The sequence below is a fragment of the Carcharhinus amblyrhynchos genome, chromosome 16 (assembly GCF_965287045.1).
Source record: "Carcharhinus amblyrhynchos chromosome 16, sCarAmb.v2.hapA, whole genome shotgun sequence".
In the NCBI taxonomy this organism is placed as follows: Eukaryota; Metazoa; Chordata; class Chondrichthyes; order Carcharhiniformes; family Carcharhinidae; genus Carcharhinus; species Carcharhinus amblyrhynchos.
The window spans coordinates 18,641,454-18,666,307 of NC_137339.1; the positions used below are offsets into that span (position 1 = coordinate 18,641,454).

The window sequence follows — 24,854 nt, forward strand, 5'->3', positions numbered from 1 at the left end:
ACTGCAAGGTAGGTCCATTCAAAAGTCTGATGGCAGCAGGGAAGAAGCTGTTCAAGTTGGTTGGTACATGATCTCAGACTTTTGTATCTTTTCCCCAATGGAAGGAGGTGGAAAGGAGAATGTCCAAGGTGCATGGGGTCCTCTTCAGTGAAAACATTATCAAATGTGGACGTACAGACGAAAGAAAACCACTTGCAGTTTTTAAATTGCTTTCCAGGAGACAAATTACTTTCTGCATTCCCAACTCTTCTGTCAGGTGAGAAAGGGTGAACTGGTTCCCCTCTATTCTACCTCCTCAATTGGTCACTACCAAGGTTTAAGTTTCTTTATCTTGAGGATGTGCCTCTTCCGAATCGGAATGGATTTAATTAGTTAAGCTGTGAACAATAAGAAGCCAATCTGAAAAGGTTTTCTTGGGTAACAACTCAAGCCAAGAAAAATAATAAAAATACGACATTAAGCCTTCGGACCTTGTGCAATGATTCGGACGCACGCACATACATAGGTGACAGAAAAAAGGTGAGTTAAAGTTCAATTTAAAAAGTTAAAGAAGATACAGTTACATGTCCTTTGATTGCCCTTGAACTGTGGGCATTAAATGTTGCCGCCAGTTTAGGTTAGTTGGTTTCTTGGATGCGATCAGATGTAGAAGATTTTGCAATTATTACGAGATTTTGGTAGGCTTCTGGAACCAGTTGGCATCCTTCTTCCAAAAGAGAGGGAGGGAAAGAGAGCAGCCTTCGGCCTGATTCCTTTGTTGAAGACTTTGTTGATGCCGCTTTTTGTAACTCTCAATAAATCTCTCTCAATGGCTGGCAGCCTTGCCTTGAAATACTTCACCTGCTATGTATTTCCAAGATACTTTGGGTGTGTCTGTGGCAGTCATCATTTCAGCAACCAGTAGTGTGCATTTGGAAAAGTTAAGAGCATAGCGTCATCAAAGTTGTCTTGACATTGGAGCTAGGTCAGTTACCCAAGCCTTCTTGCAGCTAGTTGGTTTAATGGAAAGGAAACCAAGACCCAATTTGCTGTTGACTTTGAGCATATATTCCTGGCATGTTGCCCATTTTAGACCATTCCTGGCACGAGCTGAATTGCAGCCCATGGATGCATGGGAATTGTCATCTATATCAGTCTTGTTTCACTGCTCCCATGGTAAAGCTCAATTTGTTTTACCTTGACAATGTTTCTATGCAACTTCCGAACGCACATGTTTAAAAAAAAAAGCAATGAATTGACACAGTTCAAACAGAAACAATTTGATGCATTGAACATCAATAATAAAGTCTGCGAAACACCTGGGAAAATGCAGCTTCTTCAGGAGAGGGGAAGTTGTGAAGGAGAAATGTGACCCCTTAGGAGCTGTGAAACATTTGATGAGATCTTAATACTATAAAATATGCATCAACATTCCATTCATGCCTCGTAGTCAAGGGCAACACAGAACACTTCGTTCTTCAGAGCCAAGAGAATGGTCTGCATGTCTCTTAAAAGTTCTCAGATCTCTCAAAATAGAGCAGACAGGAATTTAATCCAAATATGGCAATCACTCCACAAAAAACAAGCAGCCCAAGGGAATGTACTTCATGAGGTTTTGTAAATGTCAATTGAGAATTCACTATTTCGCTGGAATTGTCTCTCAGAAGTTTGCATATATTCAGCATCAGTAGTGCATGATGCCAGCATCAAGTAAACCCATTTAAAAATTCTTGTAAGGTGTGTGTTTAACTGTCAGCAAATGATCTTATCACCCTACTCTATAAATAGAACTTTACAGTTAACTAATCTGCTGACATTTTGCAGATATTTTGTTAAGCGCATCATGTTTGTCAGCATCACGTACATCTCCTGAAAACAAAATTGCTGCTACATAGACCAGCATGTGAAATCTTGGTCAATTATTTTGCTCCTTGGTGTAAAAGACTTAGTTATGGATCAGTGATGTATCTGCAATATTCCTGCTGGAACTTGGAAAACTCATCATCCTGCATCACTTCATGAGTCCAATTCCTTGTAAGATTTGTGACGCTCATTTCATTACATGTTTGAGAATGGGATAGTGGGAAATCATTTCGAAACACTGGATCCAAACATATGAATGTTCGGCTGGTTGGTGAGGTGGCTGTGGGGGTGTCAGACGCAGGGAGAAACAGATGAGCAGGGCACATAATGCACAAATTATCCACCCATAATCACTTTGTGCATCGATCCGAGTTGAATTTCACCTTCAAGAAGCATCGGAAGGAATTGAGCATTTAATTTAGGCCAAGGCTCCTATTCAGTAAGTCCCGAGGGAGTGCCGCCCATCAGATGAATTCAAAGGCCCATACCTGCCTGTTTAGGTAGACGCAAGAATGGCTGCCTCAAGTCCCCCTCCCGCAATCATGGGGGCCTATGGCCCGAGATGCAGCCTCTGCTGTCCAGACTGATCGCAGACTCCTTCCTTCCCTCCCCCAGCAATTATGGACCCTTCCTTCCCCTCCTCAGCAATCAAGGCCCCGCTGCCCCATTAGCCCACCCCCCACCATCCCCACCCCCTGGTGCTGGCCCCACCCTGCCACAGCCCACTGGGCATTGCCCAGGTGCCAGCCTGGCAGTTCCCAAAGAGCACCCCCACCCTCCCCGCGGGGCCTTATATTGGCCTCTGGCTCCACTGGCGAGGCTAATATGACTGCTACCTGTTTGTGAGGAGCATGTCTATTCCTCGCTGGCAAGAATCTCTTCCAGCAAGGGCATAAAGGCAGGTGAATCCATACAATTGGGCGCTGGGCTCGCTAATCATATGTAAAATAGTCGAGAAACACAAGGCTGGGAGACCGGAGAATTCTGCCCTGGATATGGGGGGGATTTTAATAGGATGGGCCTGTATGCACTGGAGTTTAGAAGAATGAGAGGCTACCTTATTTACACATACAGGGTCCTATTTCTATTTATTTATCCTATCCTATTTAATTACCCATTTCTGGTGAGAGGCTGGCCTTGCTGGAAATCCGTGTCATAAATAGCGCCAGTCATGAAAATCAGCACCAATTGCTTTACATCCCACTTTACAACTGTGTCGCACCCAAATGCGGTTATAAAGTACCACTCAATGTCTCAGCATCCATGTAGTCAAGTCTCCCTGAGGATCCTATATGTCTAAATAAGGTTGCCTCTCATTCTAAACTCCAGTGCATACAGGCCCATCCTATTGAAATCCCTCCATATCCAGGGCAGAATTCTCCAGTCTCCCAGCCTTGTGTTTCTCCACTGCACCATTTGCTAGTGGCAGGATTCTCTTGTCCGGCTACTATCAATAGGGATTCCCACTGAAGCCATCCCACGCCAACCGGCTCATCCATGAACTGGGATGTACTCATGATGTGGCGATGCCGGCATTGGACTGGGGTAAACACAGTAATAAGTCTCACAACACCAGGTAAGCCTGGTGCATAACCCTGAAGGGGCATAACCCTGAAAGCTTGTGAGTTTACCATTAAGTAAATTGGTTGGACTTTAATCTGGTGTTGAGACTTCTTACTGAGATGCACTGCCAGTGGAATCAGAAAATCCTGCCAGCATGAACATCCAGAAAATTCTGGCCCCGAGATCAAACCAGCTAACCTTCACTGAACTGCCTCCAAGGCTGGTATATTTTTCCTTAGATAAGATGATCAAAAACAAAATAAAAACTAAGGGTGTTGAGTAAAGAGATGAATTGCACATGCAACTTATGCTTTATTCATGTTACAAGTTTCAAAGAGTCAACATAAACATGGTTTCCTTCTGTGCTGCATCATTCTATGCCTCTATGACTGGAACTTTCACAGCCCCATTGCTTTGGGAGCAAGTCTTTAGATTAAGGCAGGCAGTTCAAATCTCTATTGACTTCAGCAGGTCGGTAAAATCCTGCAGGCATTGAATTCCACCCTTTGAAAGAAACCAAAACAAAACATTCTGAATTGACATTATCCATAAATTACTATCCTCACACAGAAAACTCCAATGGGCAGGATTATCCCAATCCATCACGCAAACCAGCCTCCCATCCATTGATTCTGTCTACACTTACTGCTGCCTTGGCAAAAGCAGCCAGCTTAATTAAGGACCCCACGCACCCCAGACCTTCTCTCTTCCACCTTCTTCTGTGGGGAAAAGGATACAGAAGTTTGAGGTCACGTACCAACCGACTCAAAAACAGCTTCTTCCCTGCGCCGTCAGACTTTAGAATGGTCCTACCTTGCATTAAGTTGATCTTTCTCTACACCCTAGCTATAACTGTAACTCTACATTCTGCACTCTCATTTCCTTCTCTATGAACGGCATGCTATGTCTGTGTAGGGCACAAGAAACAATACTTTTCATTAGATGTCAGTATATGTGTGACAATAATAAATCAAAATCAAATCAAATTCATGCAACCCGCCACAAGTTTCGTGGTGGTGGAGCCAGCTCGCTATTGGCTGGTGGCAGGATCTCCTGGTGGCGCCACTGTCAACGGGGAAACCCGTTGCACCCCTCACTGCTGGCAAACTTGGCCCATGTTTCCATCCTTTGAAAATGGAATACGATAAAGCAGTTTTGCTGATCACTTGTTGGTATGGAACAAGTTCATCAATGTAAATTAAAAATGAAGCCAAGTCCACGATTTAAAATAATTATAGTTTTGATGGAAAAAAAAAGTCTTGCTGCAAAAAAAACCCTACATAGCACTGAAAATGAAGTTTGTATTGTTGTAATTATCTAGCAGTTACAGAATTTTATTAGAAGGTAATGGTAACATAAAAAGACATTGACACTTCCATCTGCCTTTTCACTAAGTTACAGCATTTACAAAAATGAGTTCCACTTTTCCAAAATACAATAGCTCAAAAATAATTCATCAACAAACAAAAGCAATGGACAGGATTACAGATGGAAATAAGTTCTGAATTTGTAAAACTTACAAATGGTGGTTAATGGAAAGGAAGAATTCAAAACACTCTACAGAAAGGGGGTGAAAAAAACACAACACAAAATATGAAGCAAATCTTGAATAGTCCAAAAGAAGTTAGAAAAAGATATGAAACAGCAAAGGAAACGAGAACAACTTTGGTTTATCAACGACCTTGTCCAAAACCTACAATTCACCAGGACTAATCCAAGTTAAATTTGTACGGCTCATGGAATATAGACCACTGATCAATTTTTTAATATATATTTGTGGTCTTGTTGTCATAATTATTTAACGGTGTCTTCATTTTTTAAATTATCTCAGACTGGAGCCAGAGAGTGTGTTTTCCTACATTTTCCACATTTCTCAAGATACATACGTCAGTGCTCCATAAATAGAAAATGTATTACTTTTTTCAAAATCAACAGCTGCTCCACAGTTTCACCTGTGTGTCTTGGCATTCTAAAGCTAAATATGCATTTTTGAAATTACTTCACTAGCTTTCTAAAAAAGTTGAGAATAAAAAGGGACATTTTCAGCCTTGCCTACCCAAACTGAGGCAGAAATTTTCCAGGTTCCCATGGCAGATTTCCCATAGCAGAGACGGCTTGACATTGGCAATGCACATGGCTCGCCTGTCCTGCCACTGGGGGGCCCAAGGCTTGGGTCCGCTTTGGCGGAACTGGAATATCTCACTGGCTGGAAAATTCTCAGGTGTTTACAATCAGTGAGACTTAACTGCTGAGATTGGGTTCCCTTCTCACTGTTTTCCACTCCAACCTGCTCTTCTGAGCAAATGTGAGAGGCATCTGCTGGAAACCAGCAGGGTTTGTTTTTAAAGATTGCCCACTGGGTTCTAGTGGGCCATCAGATGCTGATTGCTATTTTAAATTGAACCCGCTCAGAGAAACTGTTGCAAAATTGTTCACAGGCCAACTTAGCGAGGAGTTGGAGCCTGCAAAGGTGTCTTTCTGAAGTGATTGTCTGTATGTAGACTCCTCCTCCACCGTATCAATTGCCCATCCCATTCCTCAACCTTTACTGAACTTCTTTCCATCCATTTAAATGTGCTCGACATCTCCTACAGCTCACCCACTGGCCAGCAGATGCTTTCCATTGGAAAATCTACTGGGCATTGTGCTGTAAGGCCAAGATACTTTAGCACCCATCAGCTCAGCACTGAACATTACGATTTAAGTATTGTCTGTTTTTACTTGTTAATTCATTGATGGGATGTTGGCATTGCTGGCTATGCCAGCATTTATTGCCCATCCGAATTGCCCTCAAGGTGCCATCTTGAATCTCTGCAATTCATGAGATGTAGCTACACCCACAGGGAGGGAGGTCCAGAATTTTGACCCAATGGCAGTGAAGGAACAGCAATATATTTACGAGGCAGGATGGGGAGTGACTTGGAGGGGACCTTCCAGGCTGTTCCCAAGTGTCTGCTGCCCTTATCCTTCTAAATGGTAATGGTCACAGGTTTAAAAGATGCTTTGAAGGGTTTGGAAAAATTAAACCATGTTAAAGCTTTTACATAGAGATAAAGCTTTCTGAATATCACAACATGGAACATGTTCTGATATATACAAGATACTCAGTGATATACAACTGAATTTGTAGCTTCCCTGCTTAAAAATGGAATCATTGCTGATCACACTTACCTTTGTCACTTGGCAATATTTTGTGTCACTAAAATCATGTATAATACTTTTGTCTCTGATGTTCAATTCATGCAAAGTTGATTTCAACTTCTATTCCTTCAAAGGCTCTCCTCAACCTTTCTAGAATCTAACATATAATTACCCAAATCAGAATGCTGAGAAGGTTAATTTTAATTACACAGTGGGATCCTAGTGTACGAATACATAAGATGCTTGAAATCTCCGTTTGCATTACTTTATGGGAGGCATCATTCATTTCCAAAGTGTCAAAACAGAGGGAGGAATTTCAGGCGAGTCTATTAAAGGGTAATAGTCTGACACTGTTCTCGTAGAGAGCTTCACCATGACAAAAAAAAAACCACAGTGGTGCAGAATGAAAATAGTGAGCAGCACACCTCCACTTCCCCAATGTGTGTGGTCAAGAAGGCAAGTCTCTCCATTGGCCTTACAAACTCTGAAAATCATCCCTTCAGTGTTAGCACATGAGCATCTCACCATAATATTTCAATGCCCTGGATTTCGGGGCTGATAGGGATAGTCAAACCCACTGATTCTAAAACGCAGTGCAACAAACCTCCAACAACTTCATCAACAGGCTTTAGTGTCCACTGGAGAAAAACCTCTTTACGTTCCACATCCTTTTTAAGATACAACAAAGGAATGGGCACAGGAGATGCATCTGGCACATTTATTTCACTATGAAGGTAAAAGGATACAATGAACACATACCATAGAGCTGTAGGGGGTGGGGAGAAAAGCAATTATGGAGCATTTCATATCTGTATTAAGGTGTTTTAATGCACTCATGCACACATAGATTCATGTCAGCTGTTGATACAATTGCAAATATTCTCAAATACTTCATCACTCATGTTCAGTTTAAAATATTGGTAAGTCACTAAAACAATCCTATCAAAAATATATTTAGCAATGGTAAACAAACGAACTACGCCTGATTAAATGCCAAGTGTGCAAATCTTCTGCTTCTCTCAGCAGCCGGTTGCATCATCTAAGCATGCACATGGCATTTGACATCATATGCAGCAGCATGTAATTTAATAGGAAGAACTCAAAAGTGCTTCAGTACTAATTTTGAGTTCTGTACAAATTTATGTCCTTTCTCATGCTAGGTAGGTAAAAGCAGGTCGCTTGTATCATCAGTGACGTCGAATATTCCCTTGCTGGCTTTGCTATCAACAAACAAGTTAATTTGCTGCAACGGTTCTCCAAAGAATTGAGAACAAGCTATGAGAATAGATACCAGGATGCTCGTGGTGCCTTGGAATATGAAGAAATTATTTGGGATTGAGAAGTCCTGTCCTTTGTGAACCATTGCTAAGTATTTTTACTGAACCACTATTTTGAGCATCTTCCTATAGACATCACCTGTAACAGCTAGTTGTGTGCTAACAAACTTCTATCCACTATCTTTTGATTAAGACATCTGTGAAACCTCATTTGCCTAAAATTATTCACTTTCAAATAATTAAGGTTTTGTTTTATTTTACAAAAAACACGAACTGCCGTCGAACCAAGCGTCGGTCAAAAACCAATGCCAGGTTATCGTTTGAATAATACAAACTTCAGAGGAGAAATAGATCCAATCTTTATATTACTGGATAAGCAGACTTCAGTATAAATTAATGCATATTCAAATTGGGAACCAACATGTGCCATTCATTTCCATAGGATAATTTGTGTGAAGGTTGCTGACTGTCTCTAGCAGATCAAAAGAAAAAGGAGGAAATTAAATTGACATCCATCGCATAAGCAAGTATTATTAAACATTAGTTGCAAGATTTCTCTCCCATCGCCACAGAGGGTATTCCCATGGGGGATCCTGGTTGCTGGCAAAGCTCAAACTTTGGAATGATGGTTAGAGGTTCTAGTTTCTCTTTTGATTTTCTTTTTCCTCCTCAAAACATGCGTTTTCTCTGGGAAAGCTATATTTTCTTGGTGGTGGTTGGAATTGAAATGTTTTTTGCACAGCAGGAGTATACTTTTTTTTACATTAATATTGATATTTCTTTCCCCAGTTCTTCTGTGTGAAATAACAAGGCAGAGAAAGTCTGTGTTGATGATAGCAACAGGGCGATTCCATTCTTTCATTCATGGTGTTTTGAGGAGTTCCACTTCCACATTATTACTCCTGAAGGAGAGAAAAAAGTTTTTTTAAAAAACTCCGGATTAAAAAAAAACAACCCTAGTTTGTCCAGCCTCTCCTTATAACTCTAATCCAGGCAGCATCCTGGTAATCAAAAGTGAAAATGCTGGAAAATCTCAGCAGGTCTGGCAGCATCCGGAAGACTCTGTTGGAGTCTTACAGATGCTGCCAGGATCTGTAGGACTTGAATCATCAGCTCTTTTCCCTCCTTACAGATGCTGCCAAACCTGCTGAGGTTTTCTGGCATTTTCACTTTTAGTTTCAGATTCCAGCATCTGCAGTAATTTCCTTTTATCCAGCATCCTGGTCAACCTCTTCTGCACCCACTCCAAAGCCTCCAACAGCCTTCCTCTAATGTGGTGAGCAGAATTGAACACAATACTCTTAAGTACAGCCTAACCAAAGTTTTAGAAAGCTGCAACATGACATCCTGACTCTTGTACTCAGTGTAAAAGCAATCTCCCTCAGTTTGCTCCGGCCCCCCCCAACCCCACTCTGCCCCGCCTTTTGAGCTGTTAACATGGGCCGGTGTACAGTTCAACAGGCATTCCAATATACCACCAGGAGTCACTGGACACTGATGAAGGTTGGATGATTCTCCTTCTCCTCAGCAAAGCATGGTGGCACAATGATGAGTGCTGCTGCCTCACAGCGCCCAGGATCTGGGTTCAATTCCCAGCTTGGGTCACTGTCTGTGTGGAGTTTGTACGTTCTCCTCATGTCTGCATGGGTTCCCTCCGGGTGCTCCGGTTTCCTCCTACAGTCCAAAGCTGTGCGGGTTAGGTGGATTGGACGTGCTAAATTGTGCCTTAGGGTCAGGAGGATTAGCTAGGGTAAATGCAAGGGGTAACGGGAATAGGGTCTGGGTGGGATTGTGGTTGGTGCAGACTTGATGGGCCGAATGGCCTCCTTCTGAGCTGTAGGATTCTATGATGCTATGATTTGATGCGACAGGCAAACTATCACGTCCCATCACTACTTTGGCTGTTCTCAGTCAACCCCACACAAATTTGGAGTTGTACATGGGTGGAACTACACTGGTCAGTAATGTTCAGTGCCACATTTTGCAGTTTATTCACCAGTGGCATTGGGAGAATCAATATTTTTAAAGTGAGTCCTCTAAAGGGAACACCTACAAATAAAAAAGGTGCCAAATATCCATCCTGTATGTGGGGATGGTGGTTAAATGAACATAAGGATCCAAAGGAAAATTGATATTTTTACATCTAATTTAAGAAAAAGTGTGGCTGGTATTCAATGGGGATGAAGGACATCCCACCCATTGGGAGGAATCCTGCATTGCTTTTCTTTAGAGGGCCTGACACTATTACATTCCGATTAAGTCCTTACCTAGGCAGCATTAGGCCTCCCATTTGGTTAAGCCCCCAGCAGGGTGCGAATCCCACACCTGGAAGCTGTTGGCTACTCAACAGGCCAGCAACTCTCCATCATCGGTAGTACCACTGGGAACGGTGGCCGCTACTGGTGTTGCGGTGGGATCTACCAAAGGAATTGACCGTGGATCCTTAGATAGAGGTGCATGGGCAGGATGGGGGTCACCAGTGGGGGCATTGGGTGGGGAGGGCCAGGTGCAAGGGTAGGGAACGGGCGTGTGGGGCCCACCCTACTTGATGCTGGGTGTCTTGATCGGCCACAGAACGCTTTCTTCCCTCTCCCCTATAGGGTGCTGGCAAACATGACAAGGTTTGCTGGGCAGACTCACCAGATGATGAATCCCTCACTAGTTGAATACCAAGCAAGGTGCAGTGACGTTGGAGGGGGATCGATTACCCCTTTTGAGTAAAGCACCCAAATACTCGACATCCGGTAGCTCATTGGCAAACACAGCTTCTGATTCACTGTTTGGCTTGAAAAGCCATTGTATAGCCCACCAAGAAATTAAATATTTAAATCTGACCACATACGGCCACAGATGGTAAATTAAAATTGAACACAAGGAAAATTACCAATCAAGAAACAAATGCTAGCAATCACGTTACAGCCAGTTAGTGAAATATTTGAATCTTGCAAATTTCACTTTTTGGAATCAATGTCTTATATTTCCGTGGCATCTACAGAAATTAACAGCTTAACTCTTTGGGGTAAACAGCAGAAGGAGGTTTAAGTCAATGTCTGTTAAACTTGCTTCCTTTATGCTTTGTAAAATTTTCTGTGATGAACTTTAATCTACACCCAAACCTCGAGGAAGTAATGCAGCAGATAGTGAAGGAAATGACTCCATTCTATTTAGCTCCAATTACATCCCATGGACCACTTGCATATTGTTCCAATGCTGCATTTACCATCAAGTTCTCGACAGAATGCGATCACTTTTTTAAAATAATATTTTGAAGAGAATATGTGTACAGCTGTATTTGTTTTGAAGGAGTAAATAGAGCATTAATTATTATTGCTGAGTCAACGCCACATATCCATTCCTGTTCCTTCAGAGGCATTTTTGCTTGCTAAAAATTTGCATTACACAGCACTTCAAATTAACCGATTAAGTAAAACAGGAAATCCCTTTGCACACCTATCATGTGTTTCCGATTAAGCAAGTTCAAAGGCTGAGGAACAGACTGCAGGAAAACATTTGTTCACTGGTCTCACTTCACTTGATTTTCTTCTCATAACCTCTTCTAGTTCTCCAATTGCTGTCTTTCTTTAGTGGGGCGGCCTCACGCCAGAGACCCAGGTTCAATTCTGGCCTCGGGTCAGTGTCTGTGTGGAGTTTGCATGTTCTCCCCATGTCTGTGCAGGTTATCTCCCAGACTCCAAAGATGTGTGGGTCAGGTTGATTGGCCGTGGTAAATTGAGCCTGTGTGTTGGGGGGATTAGCAGTGTAAATACATAGGGCTAAGGGGACAGGGCCTGGGTGGGATTGTTCTCGATACAGGCTCAATGGGCCGAATGGCCTTCTTCTGCACTGTAAGGATTCTATAATTCTAATCTATTGTATGAAATAACTCATTTATATCTGTCATATTTATGTTCTTTAGGATTTTAAAGATCAAAATTACACCGTTCCTCAAGTGAAAAGAGACTCAAGTATGTCTATTTCATTACTTCATGTACATCCCCAATGCCTCACCCATTCTCCTTCTTCTTTGCTGATGCCACTTGAAAGCATCCTTTTGAAAAGTGGATGAATACAATTGTACACAGTGCCAGGGTCCCAGGTTCAATTCCGTCCTTGGGTCACTGTGCAAACTCCACACAGATATCCTCCCTGTTTCTGTGTGGGTTTCCTCCGAGTGCTCCGGTTTCCTCCCACACTTCAGAGATGTGCAGATTAGGCCGATTGGTATTACTAATTTGCCTCTTGGTGTCGGGGGGATTAGCAGGGTAAATACGTGAGGTTACAGGGATAGTGCCTGGATGGGACTGTTGTTGATGGGCTGAAAGGCCATCTGTAGGGATTCTATGACTTATATGAAATAAGTTTCACTAATTAATTGCACAGTATTAAAATACACACTTTGTCTTACAAATAGTTAATATATTCCTCCAATATATCCTGCTTATTTACATAGTGTAAAGTTCCAGTTTTAAAATATAAGTACATTTCACACAATGTTAAATAATCAATTTTTTTAATATGCCTTAGTGAATGATAACATGTTTAAGTTTCACTATGCTGCTGGCAAACTGTGTGCACACAGACAACTCATTAAATAGAAGAAACCCATAGCATTGAGCTGAAGTAATTTTTGTAGGCTCTGGGTTGAATTAAGCGCAATGCTGGATTCCCCATCACTAAAAGACACTGAACAAGAGTCCACCATAGGGAACACTGGCTACCCTGCAACCAGGATGGAGGTCAGAGTGCCACCTTCTCCGGTCAGGAAACCCTGGTTCAGAGAGGTGCAATCCAATCAGAGCCCCACAGTTCAGTGGCGCTTCTTAACAGTGGCACTGGATCAAAATTTGAGTGGGTATCTGGGGGCCTTGTCGGGGATCATGCCAGCAGGCCCTTCTGGGATTCCGGCTGGGAGCTGGGATCTGAGAGGTCATCGGGGGAGGGTAATCTCAGAAAGGATGGGGTTGGGGTGGATTAAAGTGCCTCTGATGGACCCAGAAGGTCCATTAAGAAGGCACCCTCTCCCTGCTTGGCGCCAGCTTGTGTCGGCAAACCTGCCAGGCTGCTCATTTTGTGTGGGCCTCTCCCACCGCCTGTTACACCACACCAGTAGTGGGATGAGGTCCTGAAGTGGGCCTAAATTGGCCCAATGGTGAACAGCCACACGACGCAACCCTACCACTGGAATTATTGTGGAAGGGGCAGGGGGCAAACATCCCATTCACTCACCTTCTACCTGTCCTCTTATTTTCAGTGGGACATTTAAACTCAGCAGCTCGTGTCATGAACAAGGGATGGTGTCCGCCATTGTTCACACTTCAAAGTGCGACCAGGGACCCACTATGCTGCTTGAATCTTACTTGGCTTGGGTCACTGTTGCCCGGCTTGGGTTACTGTCTGTGTGGAGTTTGCACATTCTCCCCGTGTCTGATTGGGTTTCCTCCGGGTGCTCCAACTTCCTCCCACAGTCCAAAGATGTGAGGGTTAGGTTGATTGGTTATGCTAAATTGCCCCTTGGTGTCAGGGGGATTATCTAGGGTAAATGCATGGGGTTTTGGGGATAGGGCCTGGGTGTGATTGTGGTTGGTGCAGGCTCAATGGGCCAAATGGCCTCCTTCTGCAGTGTAGGATTTAATGATTCTGTGAGTCAGGAATGTTGGGCAAGACAAGAACTTAAGAAATTTTGCACAAGCAAATCAGTACAGGGTGATTCACAATGACCCAATATAAGTGCACCATTTGCTCATAAGAGATTGGGTAAACACACTGTGGATGCATTTATTTAGACTAGGCACATTAGAACATTTTTATAAAGGGAGAAAGCTTAAAGACAGCAGAGCTATGCTGCCTACTGCTCGCAGGTCAAAGGGAAACTCAGACTGGGTTACACGACCCACTTTCCTTCTAGTGATGACATGCTGCTATCCCTTAAAGGCAGATTACAACAGGCTGCACCATAAATATTCTATGTTTCTAAAACCAAAGGATGTACAGAAGATAGAGGGAGAAGAAGTGATTAAATGAAACATCGATAATAACAATGAATCAATCATGCGTTGTGCTGTACCTTTGATTCCTTTGCGTTTTGCTCTGTTTCAGGCTCTGATTCTTTATAAACCACTGCTTTTGTCACCTGCATGTCAGGAAGCTGCTGTTTCACTTCCTTAATCGCAAGGGCCAGAGCCTAGAACACACAGTACAATCATGTGATTTGATGTATAGATTGCATTGAAAATGTTCATTGCTAGCTAATGAAGAAAGGAACTACTGTAACAATGATTTCCTAGTGCTATTAGGTACAAAAGGCTCATTGGCATAAAGATGATAACTTATAATCATACTTCATAAAATTCTTCTTAAAAATACACATATCCTTGGTGTTAATCCAAACTGGAAAACAGGATAAGCAGAGAGTGAAGTGAGCATCCAACCACTCCCCCTTCAAAAACCCAACAGTGTTGTTGCTCGGGGCAGGGGTGGGGGTAAACTCCCTGATTGGATCTGCAGGTCAATGGTCAGCTGGCTGACTGAGACATGTAGGAATAGATTTCCAAACTGAAGGAGATTGTTAGCCAACATCAAAGGAACTGTCGCCGGCAAAAGGGTAGGCCACAGGGATGAGGTTTCAGGGTGCCAGCTATGAGGGCTAAGTGGACCCCTTCGCAGCGTTTACTTGGGAGCTGAAGACTACTTCTTCAGTCCGTAGTAGCAGCCCCCTGCTGACTTCCATCCACGAGTCAACTGCTGCTGTCTGTTGTTTCTCAGAATCCCTACAGTACAGAAGGAGTCCACTTGGCCCATCAAGTCTGCACCAACTCTCCGACAGAGCATCTTAACCAGGCCCCATCTCCATATCCCCACACATTAACCCCACTAATCTCCCTAACCAATTTAGCACGGCCAATCAACCTAACCCACACATCTTTGGACTGTGGAAGGAAACCGGAGCACTTGGAGGAAACCCATGCCAACATGGGGAGAATGTGCAGACTCCACACAGTCAGTCACCCAAGGCTGGAATTGAACACAGGTCCTTGGCTGTGTGAGACAGCAGTACTAACCACTGTGCCACCATTTGTCAAGAGGTGGATTTATGCACTTGAAGCTGGGTGATTACAATTTCACAGGCCTCACACAGCCAAGCTTAACATCCTTTCCATCAATCTAGCTTAATCCACACGATTGTCAAAAGATGTGACAGTGAGGTGGATGGCCATGCTAAATTGCCCTTTAGTGTCAGGGGGGCTAGCTAGGGTAAATGCATAGGGTGATGGAGATTGGGCCTGGATGGGGTTGGTGCAGACTCGATGGGCCGAATGGCCTGCTTTTTCACTGTAAGATTCTATGATTCCAGTCTTTAGAGCTGGAAAATTAACACTAGTCACAAAACCCACAATTTCCCATCTTTCACATGTGACTAATACATTCACAATATTGGAGCCAGAATTGGACAGGTCACTGGGAGGTACATTTTATGATTTACTGCTCCCAGTGAATGCATGCTCATGTCAGGAAGTCAAATCACAGTCCACACAAATCGTTGACCGTAAAATAACAGCATGAAAAATACAGGAGCAGGAGATGGCCATTGGAAACCTTGAGCCTGCTTTGCTAATCAATATCGTCAAGGCCAATCTTCTGTATTGACTCCACTTTCCTGCCTGATCCACATGTCCTTCCGTTCCCCAAGAGATCAAAAATCTAATGAACTCAATCCTGAAACTCAGCAACGATGGAACATCCGCAACCCTCTGGGCTACAGAATTCCTCAGATTCAAAACCTTCTTTCTGAGTGAAGAAATTGATTCTCATCTCAGTCACAAATGATCCATGCATACTGCTGTATGTAGCAAGATAATAAATACATTTATTAATCTAGATCCTTTCCATAATGATTTCCTCTCATTGATTTTTGCAGAAAAATTGCACACACTTTCCCTATTTCGGCATTACCCGCAATGGCTAGATACATTTGTTCCCCGCATTGAAGGGGAGAGAAAATAACCATCAATGGTGGAAACTTGAACTCCTTCCTTTTGCTCAGGATCACATATGTTGAGGGATCCTGTGTACGATTTGCTTCATTTATGCAAATACTTCATTTTAAGATATTTCTCCTGATGCAATTGCATTTAAATGTTGGACTGCTAACTTTTAATGCAAACACGTGACTACATTTTAAAACTCAGAAGGCATGCTGAGTTAGCTAGAAATTGCCTGCATTTTTGAAAAGTACAATGCCAGCACAAACGGCATCTCTAAGGCCTGTGACTACAACTTAGAGACAACATGTGCAAAACCATTTCAACGACAAAGATAACGGATGATATATCTTGTAGTTTCAGCTCTGTGTTTGCAGTTCAGTTTAGCTTTGTTTCTGAGTTCTGTGTTCCAGATCAGTGTAGGGGACCAGCAGAAAGAGCCAGTCTCTCTCTCTCTCTCTCTCTCTCGAGAGAGAGTTTTTCTCTTTCTTTTTGTACTGATTTAATATTAAGTTTTGTTCAATTAAAAAAAAATCATTTAAACTCCGTACTACTGCCGTCTTCGTCTATTCAAAGAAATGAATGAATTAACTTAACATATTTCAGTTAAATGTGATTTAAGTCAGTCATATTTAATTGAGCACGACTGATGTTACGCAATGACTGTGAACGCGAAATGATATAAAGTCTTTACATACCTGGTCTTGATCTACATCGGCATCGCCTGTGATGATGATTCTTTTCTCAATCCTGGTTTCCAAAAATCCGCCTTTCACTGACTGAACACATAATGAATTCCATTTGTTAGCATCAATTGGAAGCTCATTTGAAAAACCTGCTCTGCCAGCCTACACCATCGCTTTCAGTGCTATCCTTTGGGAATACTGCATGCTCTCTGTATCAGGTAAATATAATCTAGCTGCGTGTCACTCTCAGCGACAGTGTGTGCTGACTTGCAAACATGGCAATTAGGTTCCATGTATGTTAGACACCCAGCTGATTGAAATAGAATAGAAGGACCAGAACATTTCTATGAGGCAATTATTTGACAGTGAGCTCCATGTCAAAAAAAAAAGAAAAATAGGTATAATTCCAGCCACACAGCATTCCAATTGCCCTGACAATTTCTATCCTTGGTCTGGACTAAAATTTAATTATTGTAGCGCCTTAATATTTTAAAAATCTACGATATAATTGTTGGTCTTAAAATGCACTCAGTTTGGCTAAATTGGAGTCCTCTTGCTTCTAAGTGAGAGGTATGTAGGTTTACGCCTCATACGGGTCATGAGCAGATGATCCAGACATTGCAATGCAATGCTGCATTGTCAGAGCTGTCTTTTTTTTAATGATGAGACGATGAAGGAGGCCCCATCCATCCACCGCAATGGTTCAGGTCAGCAAAAAATCCTCAAATCCAAAAAGTCAAGGAGCGCAAAGTTTTCTTGGTATCCTGAGCAACACTTCTTCCTGAATTAATGGTCCAAAATTGACCATCAAGAGTCATTCAATTGATTTGCCATTGGAGGAACCTTGCTGTGCACAATTTGGTTACCAATTTGGTTATGTGACATAACTGTCTAATTTCACTGGACGAGCAGAGTTAAAGTTGGCCATTTTACTTCTTGCACAACGAAAAAAATGGCAGATTGCAATATGGATTTGCAGCAGACTTATTCATTCAGTGGTACACATGGGTTGATGTGGTTGTCACACTTATCCATACACTGTCATGACTTTTCTATGACTCCCGTATTGGGAAATGCTCATCAAGCTATTGAAAAAAACAGATGGTGGCTGCACAACCAGTTGGCGAACTGCATTGCACAAACTGGGCTGTCGTAAAGGTTCAACAAAGCAGAAGCAAGGTTATAAAACATGGGGTGATGCAGACACTTGATGGACCCAAGATGTGTGCACAGTATCAGCACAGAAATTTATAAGCATAAGACTAGGAAGGTGATCTTAGCTTCTCGTCCTGCCGGTCGACGGGCAGGCAAGACTTTAAGATTGCGCGAGCGGCGAAAAATTGAGTTCTCACCGACGAGAATCACATATGTCCCCCATCAGTGGGGATCTGTCATGACGGCATCACCAGTAGCACCAGAGGTCCTTGAGACCCCTCGGGAAGTCAGGGGTGGGCTAAGGGGGCAGAGCCTAAGGGGAGGAAGATGGTGAGGAAGTTGCGCACTCTGCAACCAGGTGGGGAAGGGATGTGGGGGGGGGGATGGTTTTCGATTGTCTGCGCATGTGCGATTGCACCCATGCACCCACTACTGAGAGCTGTCGGCTTTCTGGTGACCTTCTGGTGCCTCTCCCACTACGGGCGAGCAACAGATAATGCATTATTTTTTGCACAGAGTAGCACAAGGTTGAACTTGTGGCCTTGTTGAAGAAAACGGATCTGGAGCTTTCCTGTTGGCAGGCTCGTTTGGGACTTAAAATTTTTTTGCTAGGTCCATGGGCTCACTGATCTGAATATTCCTGGCTAAGCTGCGACAAAGACATTGACCTTAACTCTAGATCCAGAACCAGGGGGACTTCAAATGCACGGAGGTGGCAAAGTAAGAAGCTACCTCCAGGAGTTTGGGCAATTAGGGAATGGCAGGCAGGTTCCAGCACTGGGAGGTCCATTAAGTGAGACCCATGGGTGGGGGCCTTTTTTCAAATAGCGAGGCAGTTCATTCTATGTCCTGGCCAAAAGTTATCCCTTAACCAACAAAACCAAAAATAAATGAGCTAGTCATGTATCTAATTACTGTTTGTGTGTGCCCTTGCTGTGCACAGTTTCGCTGCTGAGTTAAAATAAGCAAGACGGTCATCAAATCCTGAGGCATTAAGTGGAGTTTAATATGGACAAGTACAGTCATGAGGCGAGAGAAAAGAGAAGTAAAAAAAAGGGACTGGAAAATAAATGGACTTACACATCGGATGCATTTGTGGGGCATTACTACAGAGGCTTACTCATCAATATCAACAGTACAGTGTGAGACAACGGGACAGAATCAGGTCTTGGGAGGTACAGTGAAAGGGATGGAGCCTAACTCGTAAGATAGTTTGCACACGGGCACTTATACAAAATGATGTCCACTTTTACTTGTTGTACTAAAACATGGGTATCCAGCACGAAAAGCAATGCAATCAGCTTAAGAAATCTGAACCACAAGAAAAGATTGAAAATCCTGCAGTGTTCTACTCTGAGGAAGAGAATATAATTTCCATTGCCCTCATGATCCTTAGGAAACACCGATCAATTGAAAGCCATGCAGCAAAAAATCTTGGCTGACAATGACATGTTCTCAATCTACAACTACAAACATCAGATATTAGTTTTTGCTGCCCCACAAGATGGAATATTGGTTATACCAGCAGCTTGGGACACAGCTAGCTTTATTTCTTCACTCAGTACAATTTGTTTTTCAAGTCATTAGCAAGAGCAGTGAAAACAGGTTTGACTGTGCCATTGTGTACAGTTTTGGTCACCCTGTTATTAACGAACTGGAAAGAGTGCAAAGATGATTTACGAGGATGTTGCCAGGTCTGGGTTATAGGTAGAGGTTGGCCAGGCTAGGACTTTATTCCCTGGAACATAGGAGAATGAGGGGTAACTTTATTGAGGTGTATAAAATCATGATGCGGAGTTGCCAGCATTGGACTGGGATAGGCACAGTAAGTAGTCTCACAACACCAGCTTAAAGCCCAACAGGTTTATTTGGTAGCACAAGCTTTCTGAGCGTTGCCCCTTCTGGCTCACCTGATGAAGGGGTAACGCTCCGAAGGCTCATGCTACCAAATGAACCTGTTGGACTTTAACCTGGTGTTGTGAGACTACTTACTATAAAATCATGAGGGCACAGATAGGACAAACGCACATAGTCTCTTTCCCAGAGAAAGGGAATTGAAAACTAGAGGGTATAGTTTTAAGGTGAGAGGGGAAAGATTTAAAAGAGACTGGAGGGGCAACTTCTTCACACAGAGGGTGGTACGTATATGGAATGAGCTGCCAGAGGAAGTGATTGAGGCAGATACAAAGCAACATTTAAAAAGCATTTGGATAAGTACATGGATGGGAAAGGATTAGAGAGGCATGGTCCAAATGCGGGCAATTGGGAAGGAACCATGGTCGACATGGATCAGTTGGGCCAAAGGGACGGTTTCCATGCTGTATTGCTTTGACTCCGCCTGTGGCTCCTGACAACGTTGTAAAAATCTTGGAAATCCGTTTTATATTTCTTAAAAAAACGTAATTTTGTTGCTTATAAAATAAAATGTAATTTTGTAGGCAGGGCCATATTCATAGGCAATATTTCTGGCTGTTAGTGAGCTGCCTTCAAACTCATTCATTGTGAGTTTTTTTTTAAGTTTTCTTGGTTGGTCCAATTCTCAAATACTGTACCACAGAGACTATGATGTGGGTATGCCGGCGTTGGACTGGCGTAAACACAGTGAAAAGTCTGACAACACCAGGTTTTAGTCCAACCTATTTATTTGATAATATACTCACAAGCTTTCGGGTTAGTCCCTTCGTCAGGTGAATGGAGAGTTCTGGCCTCAGACAGAGCATATAAAGCACAGACAGTTTAGAGATTACTGATTAGAATGCGAATCCTTACACCTAACCTGCTGTTCAAGACCTGAAGTGGCTGATAATGTGAGTGGAAGGAGCACTGATCACAGTTTAAAGAGATGTGTATTGTCTCCAGACAGTACAGTAAGTGAGGGCTATCCCCACACCCCCACTTCTTGCTTTCAGACAACCACACAACCTCAAACAGACCATTGTTCGCAGCAAACTACCCAGCCTTCAGGAGAACAGTGACCACAATACCACACAACCCTGCCACAGCAACCTCTGCAAGACATGCCGGATCATCGACATGGATACCATCCACCAGGTACATGGTAAATACTCTTGCAACTTGGCCAACATTGTCTACCTGATACGTTGCAAGAAAGGATGTCCCGAAGCATGGTACATTGGGGAGACCATGCAGACGCTACGACAACGGATGAATGAACATCGCTCGACAGTCACCAGGCAAGACTGTTCCCTTCCTGTTGGCGAACACTTCAGTGGTCACGGGCATTCAGCCTCTGACCTTTGGGTAAGCATTCTCCAAGGCGGCCTTCACGACACACGACAGCGCAGAGTCGCTGAACAGAGACTGATAGCCAAGTTCCGCACACATGAGGACGGTCTCAACAGGGATCTTGGGTTCATGTCGCACTATCTGTAACCCCTGTGACTTGCCTGGGTTTGCAAAACCTCACTTACTGTACTGTCTGGAGACAATACACATCTCTTTAAACTGTGATCAGTGCTCCTTCCACTCACATTATCAGCCACTTCAGGTCTTGAACAGCAGGTTAGGTGTAAGGATTCGCATTCTAATCAGTAATCTCTAAACTGTCTGTGCTTTATATGCTCTGTCTGAGGCCAGAACTCTCCATTCACCTGACGAAGGGACTAACCCGAAAGCTTGTGAGTATATTATCAAATAAATAGGTTGGACTAAAACCTGGTGTTGTCAGACTTTCCACAGAGACTAAACAGTGTTACTCTGCAGTTACCTCTGACAAAGTCAAATATTTGGTTGCGCAAGGAGAAACAAAACTTTTGGAATACAATCTCAAGGGAGGAATGTGAATCTGCTTTGCTGATAAAGAGAGATTAAAAATGAACGCTCAAGGTCATTATTTTCAGCAAGAAATAGTGAACTGAAAGTTAAGTGCTATCTTTAATGTCCATCTGACTGTTCTTGGAAGTCAACTAACAGGTTTCATCTACATATCCATTTTCAGTGGAAATGGCTGGCAAACAACTATGTTACCTTTGTGATATGAGTAGTGGTTGATGTAGATATGGTTTCCGAAGTTACAGATTGAGAGCCTGTTACATTTGTAGCTCCACTGCTACTGTCAACCTGAAAAACAAATACAAACATACATTTGGTCTTATGATAAGGGGTAGTAAATTTAAAACAGAATTGGGGAGAAACTACTTCTTCCTGAGGGTTGTGAATTCATGGAATTTGCTACCCCAAAGTGCAGCGGAAGCTGGGACAGTAAGTCAATTTAAGGAGTAACACATTTTTAATTGGTGATGGGTTGAAAGGTTATTGGGGGGGTGAAGGCAGGAAAATGGGGATGAGAAGCATATCAGCTATGATCGAATGGCGGAGCGGACTCGATGGGCTGAGTGGCCTAATTCTGCTCCTATATCTTGTGAACTTACAGGAGATGATAAGAAAAACAGCTCTAGCCCCAAGGGAAAAAAATCAATCCCGAAATCTTAAAAACTGCTTATGTAGCACTCAGCAACTTACAAACGATGTGGACACAGTTTCTGGAACAATACTCTGAGAACTTGTTACAGCTTCATTCACTGGACCTGAACTATTGGTAAGCTGCAAAAAGAAGCAAAAAAAAACACAGCTCACAGTAAGCAGGTCTTACAACATTGGAATGTCTAACTTTCTGCCATTTTAGAATGAATTAATTGATTCTTTATTCCCATTGAGGAGCTGAGCTTAAAGCTCCAGCACTGGTTTGTGATTCACGGGAACAGGAGTAGGCCATTCAGCCCATTGAGTCTGTACCACCAATTAGTGAGATCATAGCTGCTCTGTGACCCAACTCTCCAATGCCTTCCTGCACAGGCATCAGCCCCTGAAGGAACACAAGGCCAAGATGGTGGAGCAGGTGGTGAGGCCATGAGGAAAATCAGAGGCTTATTTTTTTTAAAAACTGATGATAGTTGCCATAGTTGTAGATGGTCATAGGCTGTTCTTCCTTTTGAGAGAGAGAGATAGCGAGAGAGAGAGAAAGAGCATGAGAGAGAGAGAGAAAGAGCATGAGAGAGAGAGAGACAGAAAGAGCAAGAGAGAGAGAGAGAGACAGAGAGAGCAAGAGAGAGAGAGAGAGAGAGACAGAGAGAGCAAGACAGAGAGACAAGAGCTGACTGGTGGTGAATGGGGCAAAGTTGAGAAAGCATTGAATAACCTCAGCCGGTACAGGCTTTGAACACACACAGTTGGCCTTGCTTCACATCACAAACTAGCTGTCCAGTCTATTGAGCAAAATCGACACTCTGGCGAATGGTCATCTAGCCTCGAAACATTCTCTCCCCACAGATGCTGTCAGACCTGCCGAGATTTCCCAGCATTTTCCGTTTTTGTTTCAGATTCCAGCATCTGCAATACTTTGCTTTTATCTAAGGAGAAGCCCTATTTGAAGCTCAGGATCAAACAGGACAAACCAGCAGTTATAGAATTAAGTAGCCTAGGATTTTCTGGCCAGTCTGCTGGGGCTCACAGCTGTCTTAGGAACTCAACTACTAGGAACTAAAGACCAGGAAAATTGTGTGTGTATACTGGCTTACTACCCATTTTAAAGGCCCTGCATAAAAGTTCAATCACAGGAATTACATTTTGTTTTCTATTTCGTTCTTTCACCACAAGCTATTTCACATTTCCCTTAAGGCTGACCACCGTCTGACCTCTATTAGGGAGTTAAAGCCTGCATACCTGGGTAGTTTTGGTGCTTGCTTTTGTCTCAAAAGATGAAGATGTTTCTTTGGAGGAAGCTTCTGTCTTTACAGTAGGTACATCACTTGGCAGTCCAGCTTTCATTTTCATAATATCCTGTAAAAATGAAAAGAATACTTACATTTTCAAAAAGTAATTGTCTATCATCCCTGAGACTCGATTTAGCCAGTCTATCAGTTTGAGAAAACACTCCTTCATTACTTACGCATCAGAGCTGAAACAAATCTGATGTCCTTGGTGAGTCGGATCAAGGAAATCCCCAAGGCTTTTTACTCTTATGTGAGAAATAAAAGAATGACCAGGATGAAGTTAGGGCCAATCAAGGATAGCAGTGGGAACTTGTGCATGGAGTCAGAAGAGATAGCTGAGGCCATGAATGAATAGTTTTCTTCAGTGTTCACGAAGAGGAGGGGCTATGTTTTTGAGGATGAGAATGTTATACAGGCTGATAGGCTGGAGGAGGTAGATGTTCTGAGGGAAGATGTATTAGCAATTTTGAAAAACTTGAGGGTCAACAAGTCCTCTGGGCCAGATGGGATATATCCTAGGTTTCTTTGGGAGGCAAGGGAGGAGATTGCAGAGCATTTGGCTTTGATCTTTGGGTTCTCACTGTCCACGGGTATAGTGCCAGAAGACTGGAGAATGGCTAATGTTGTTTCTCTGTTCAAGAAAGGAAATAGGAATGACCCTGGTACTTATAGGCCGATCAGTCTTACTTCGGTGGTCGGTGAGTTAATGGAAAAGGTCCTGAGGGGTAGGATTTACGATCATTTGGAAAGATACAGCTTAATCCGGGATAGGCAGCACGGTTTCACGAGGGTAAGTCCTGCCTCACAAATTTGACTGAATTCTTTGAGGAGGTAACTAAGTGCGTAGACAAAGGTACAGCAGTTGATGTCTTATACATGGATTTTAGTAAGGCCTTTGATAAGGTTCCCCATGGTCAGCTCATGAAGAAAGTAAGGAGGTGTAGGACAGAGGGAACTTTGGCCTATTGGATAAGTTACTGGCTATCTCATAGAAGACAGAGGGTGGTGGTGGATGGAAAATTTTCAGACTGGAGACCAATTATCAGCGGTGTACCAGAGGGATCAGTGCTGGGTCCTCTGCTATTTGTGATTTTTATCACTGACTTGGGGACTGAAGGTTGGGTCAGTAAATTTGCTGATGACACCAAGATTGGTGGATGGGGTGGAGGGCTGTTGTAGGCTGTAAAGGGACATTGATAGGAATGCAGAGCTGGGCCGAAAAGTGGCAGACGGAGTTTAACCCTGATAAGTGCGAGGTGATTTATTTTGTTAGGACAAATTTGAATGCGGATTACAGGGTCAATGGCAGGGTTCTGGGGAATGTGGAGGAACAGACAGATCTTGGGGTTCACATCCACACATCTCTGAAGGTTGCCAACGCAAGTGGATAGAGCCGTGAAGGCCTATAGTGTGTTAGCATTTATTAACAGGGGGTTTGAGTTTAAAAGTTGTGGGGTTATGCTGCAACTATATTGGACG

The 24,854-nt window shown here is 43.1% G+C and overlaps 1 protein-coding gene across 2 annotated transcripts in view; it reads right to left on the reverse strand.

Moving 5' to 3' along the window:
• Positions 1-7,250: 7,250 nt before the first annotated feature.
• The window catches only part of LOC145353870 (uncharacterized), a 282,180-nt gene continuing 264,576 nt past the window's right edge, over positions 7,251-24,854 (reverse strand). For both annotated transcript variants that reach the window (XM_080204779.1, XM_080204778.1), the window contains 6 exons: positions 23,326-23,442; positions 22,126-22,206; positions 21,631-21,723; positions 16,501-16,581; positions 13,888-14,004; positions 7,251-8,725 (listed from right to left, as the gene is read on the reverse strand). In XM_080204779.1, the coding sequence (XP_080060905.1) occupies positions 8,720-8,725; positions 13,888-14,004; positions 16,501-16,581; positions 21,631-21,723; positions 22,126-22,206; positions 23,326-23,442 (495 nt within the window). In that variant the 3' untranslated portion in view covers positions 7,251-8,719. The remainder of the gene's footprint in view (positions 8,726-13,887; positions 14,005-16,500; positions 16,582-21,630; positions 21,724-22,125; positions 22,207-23,325; positions 23,443-24,854) is intronic.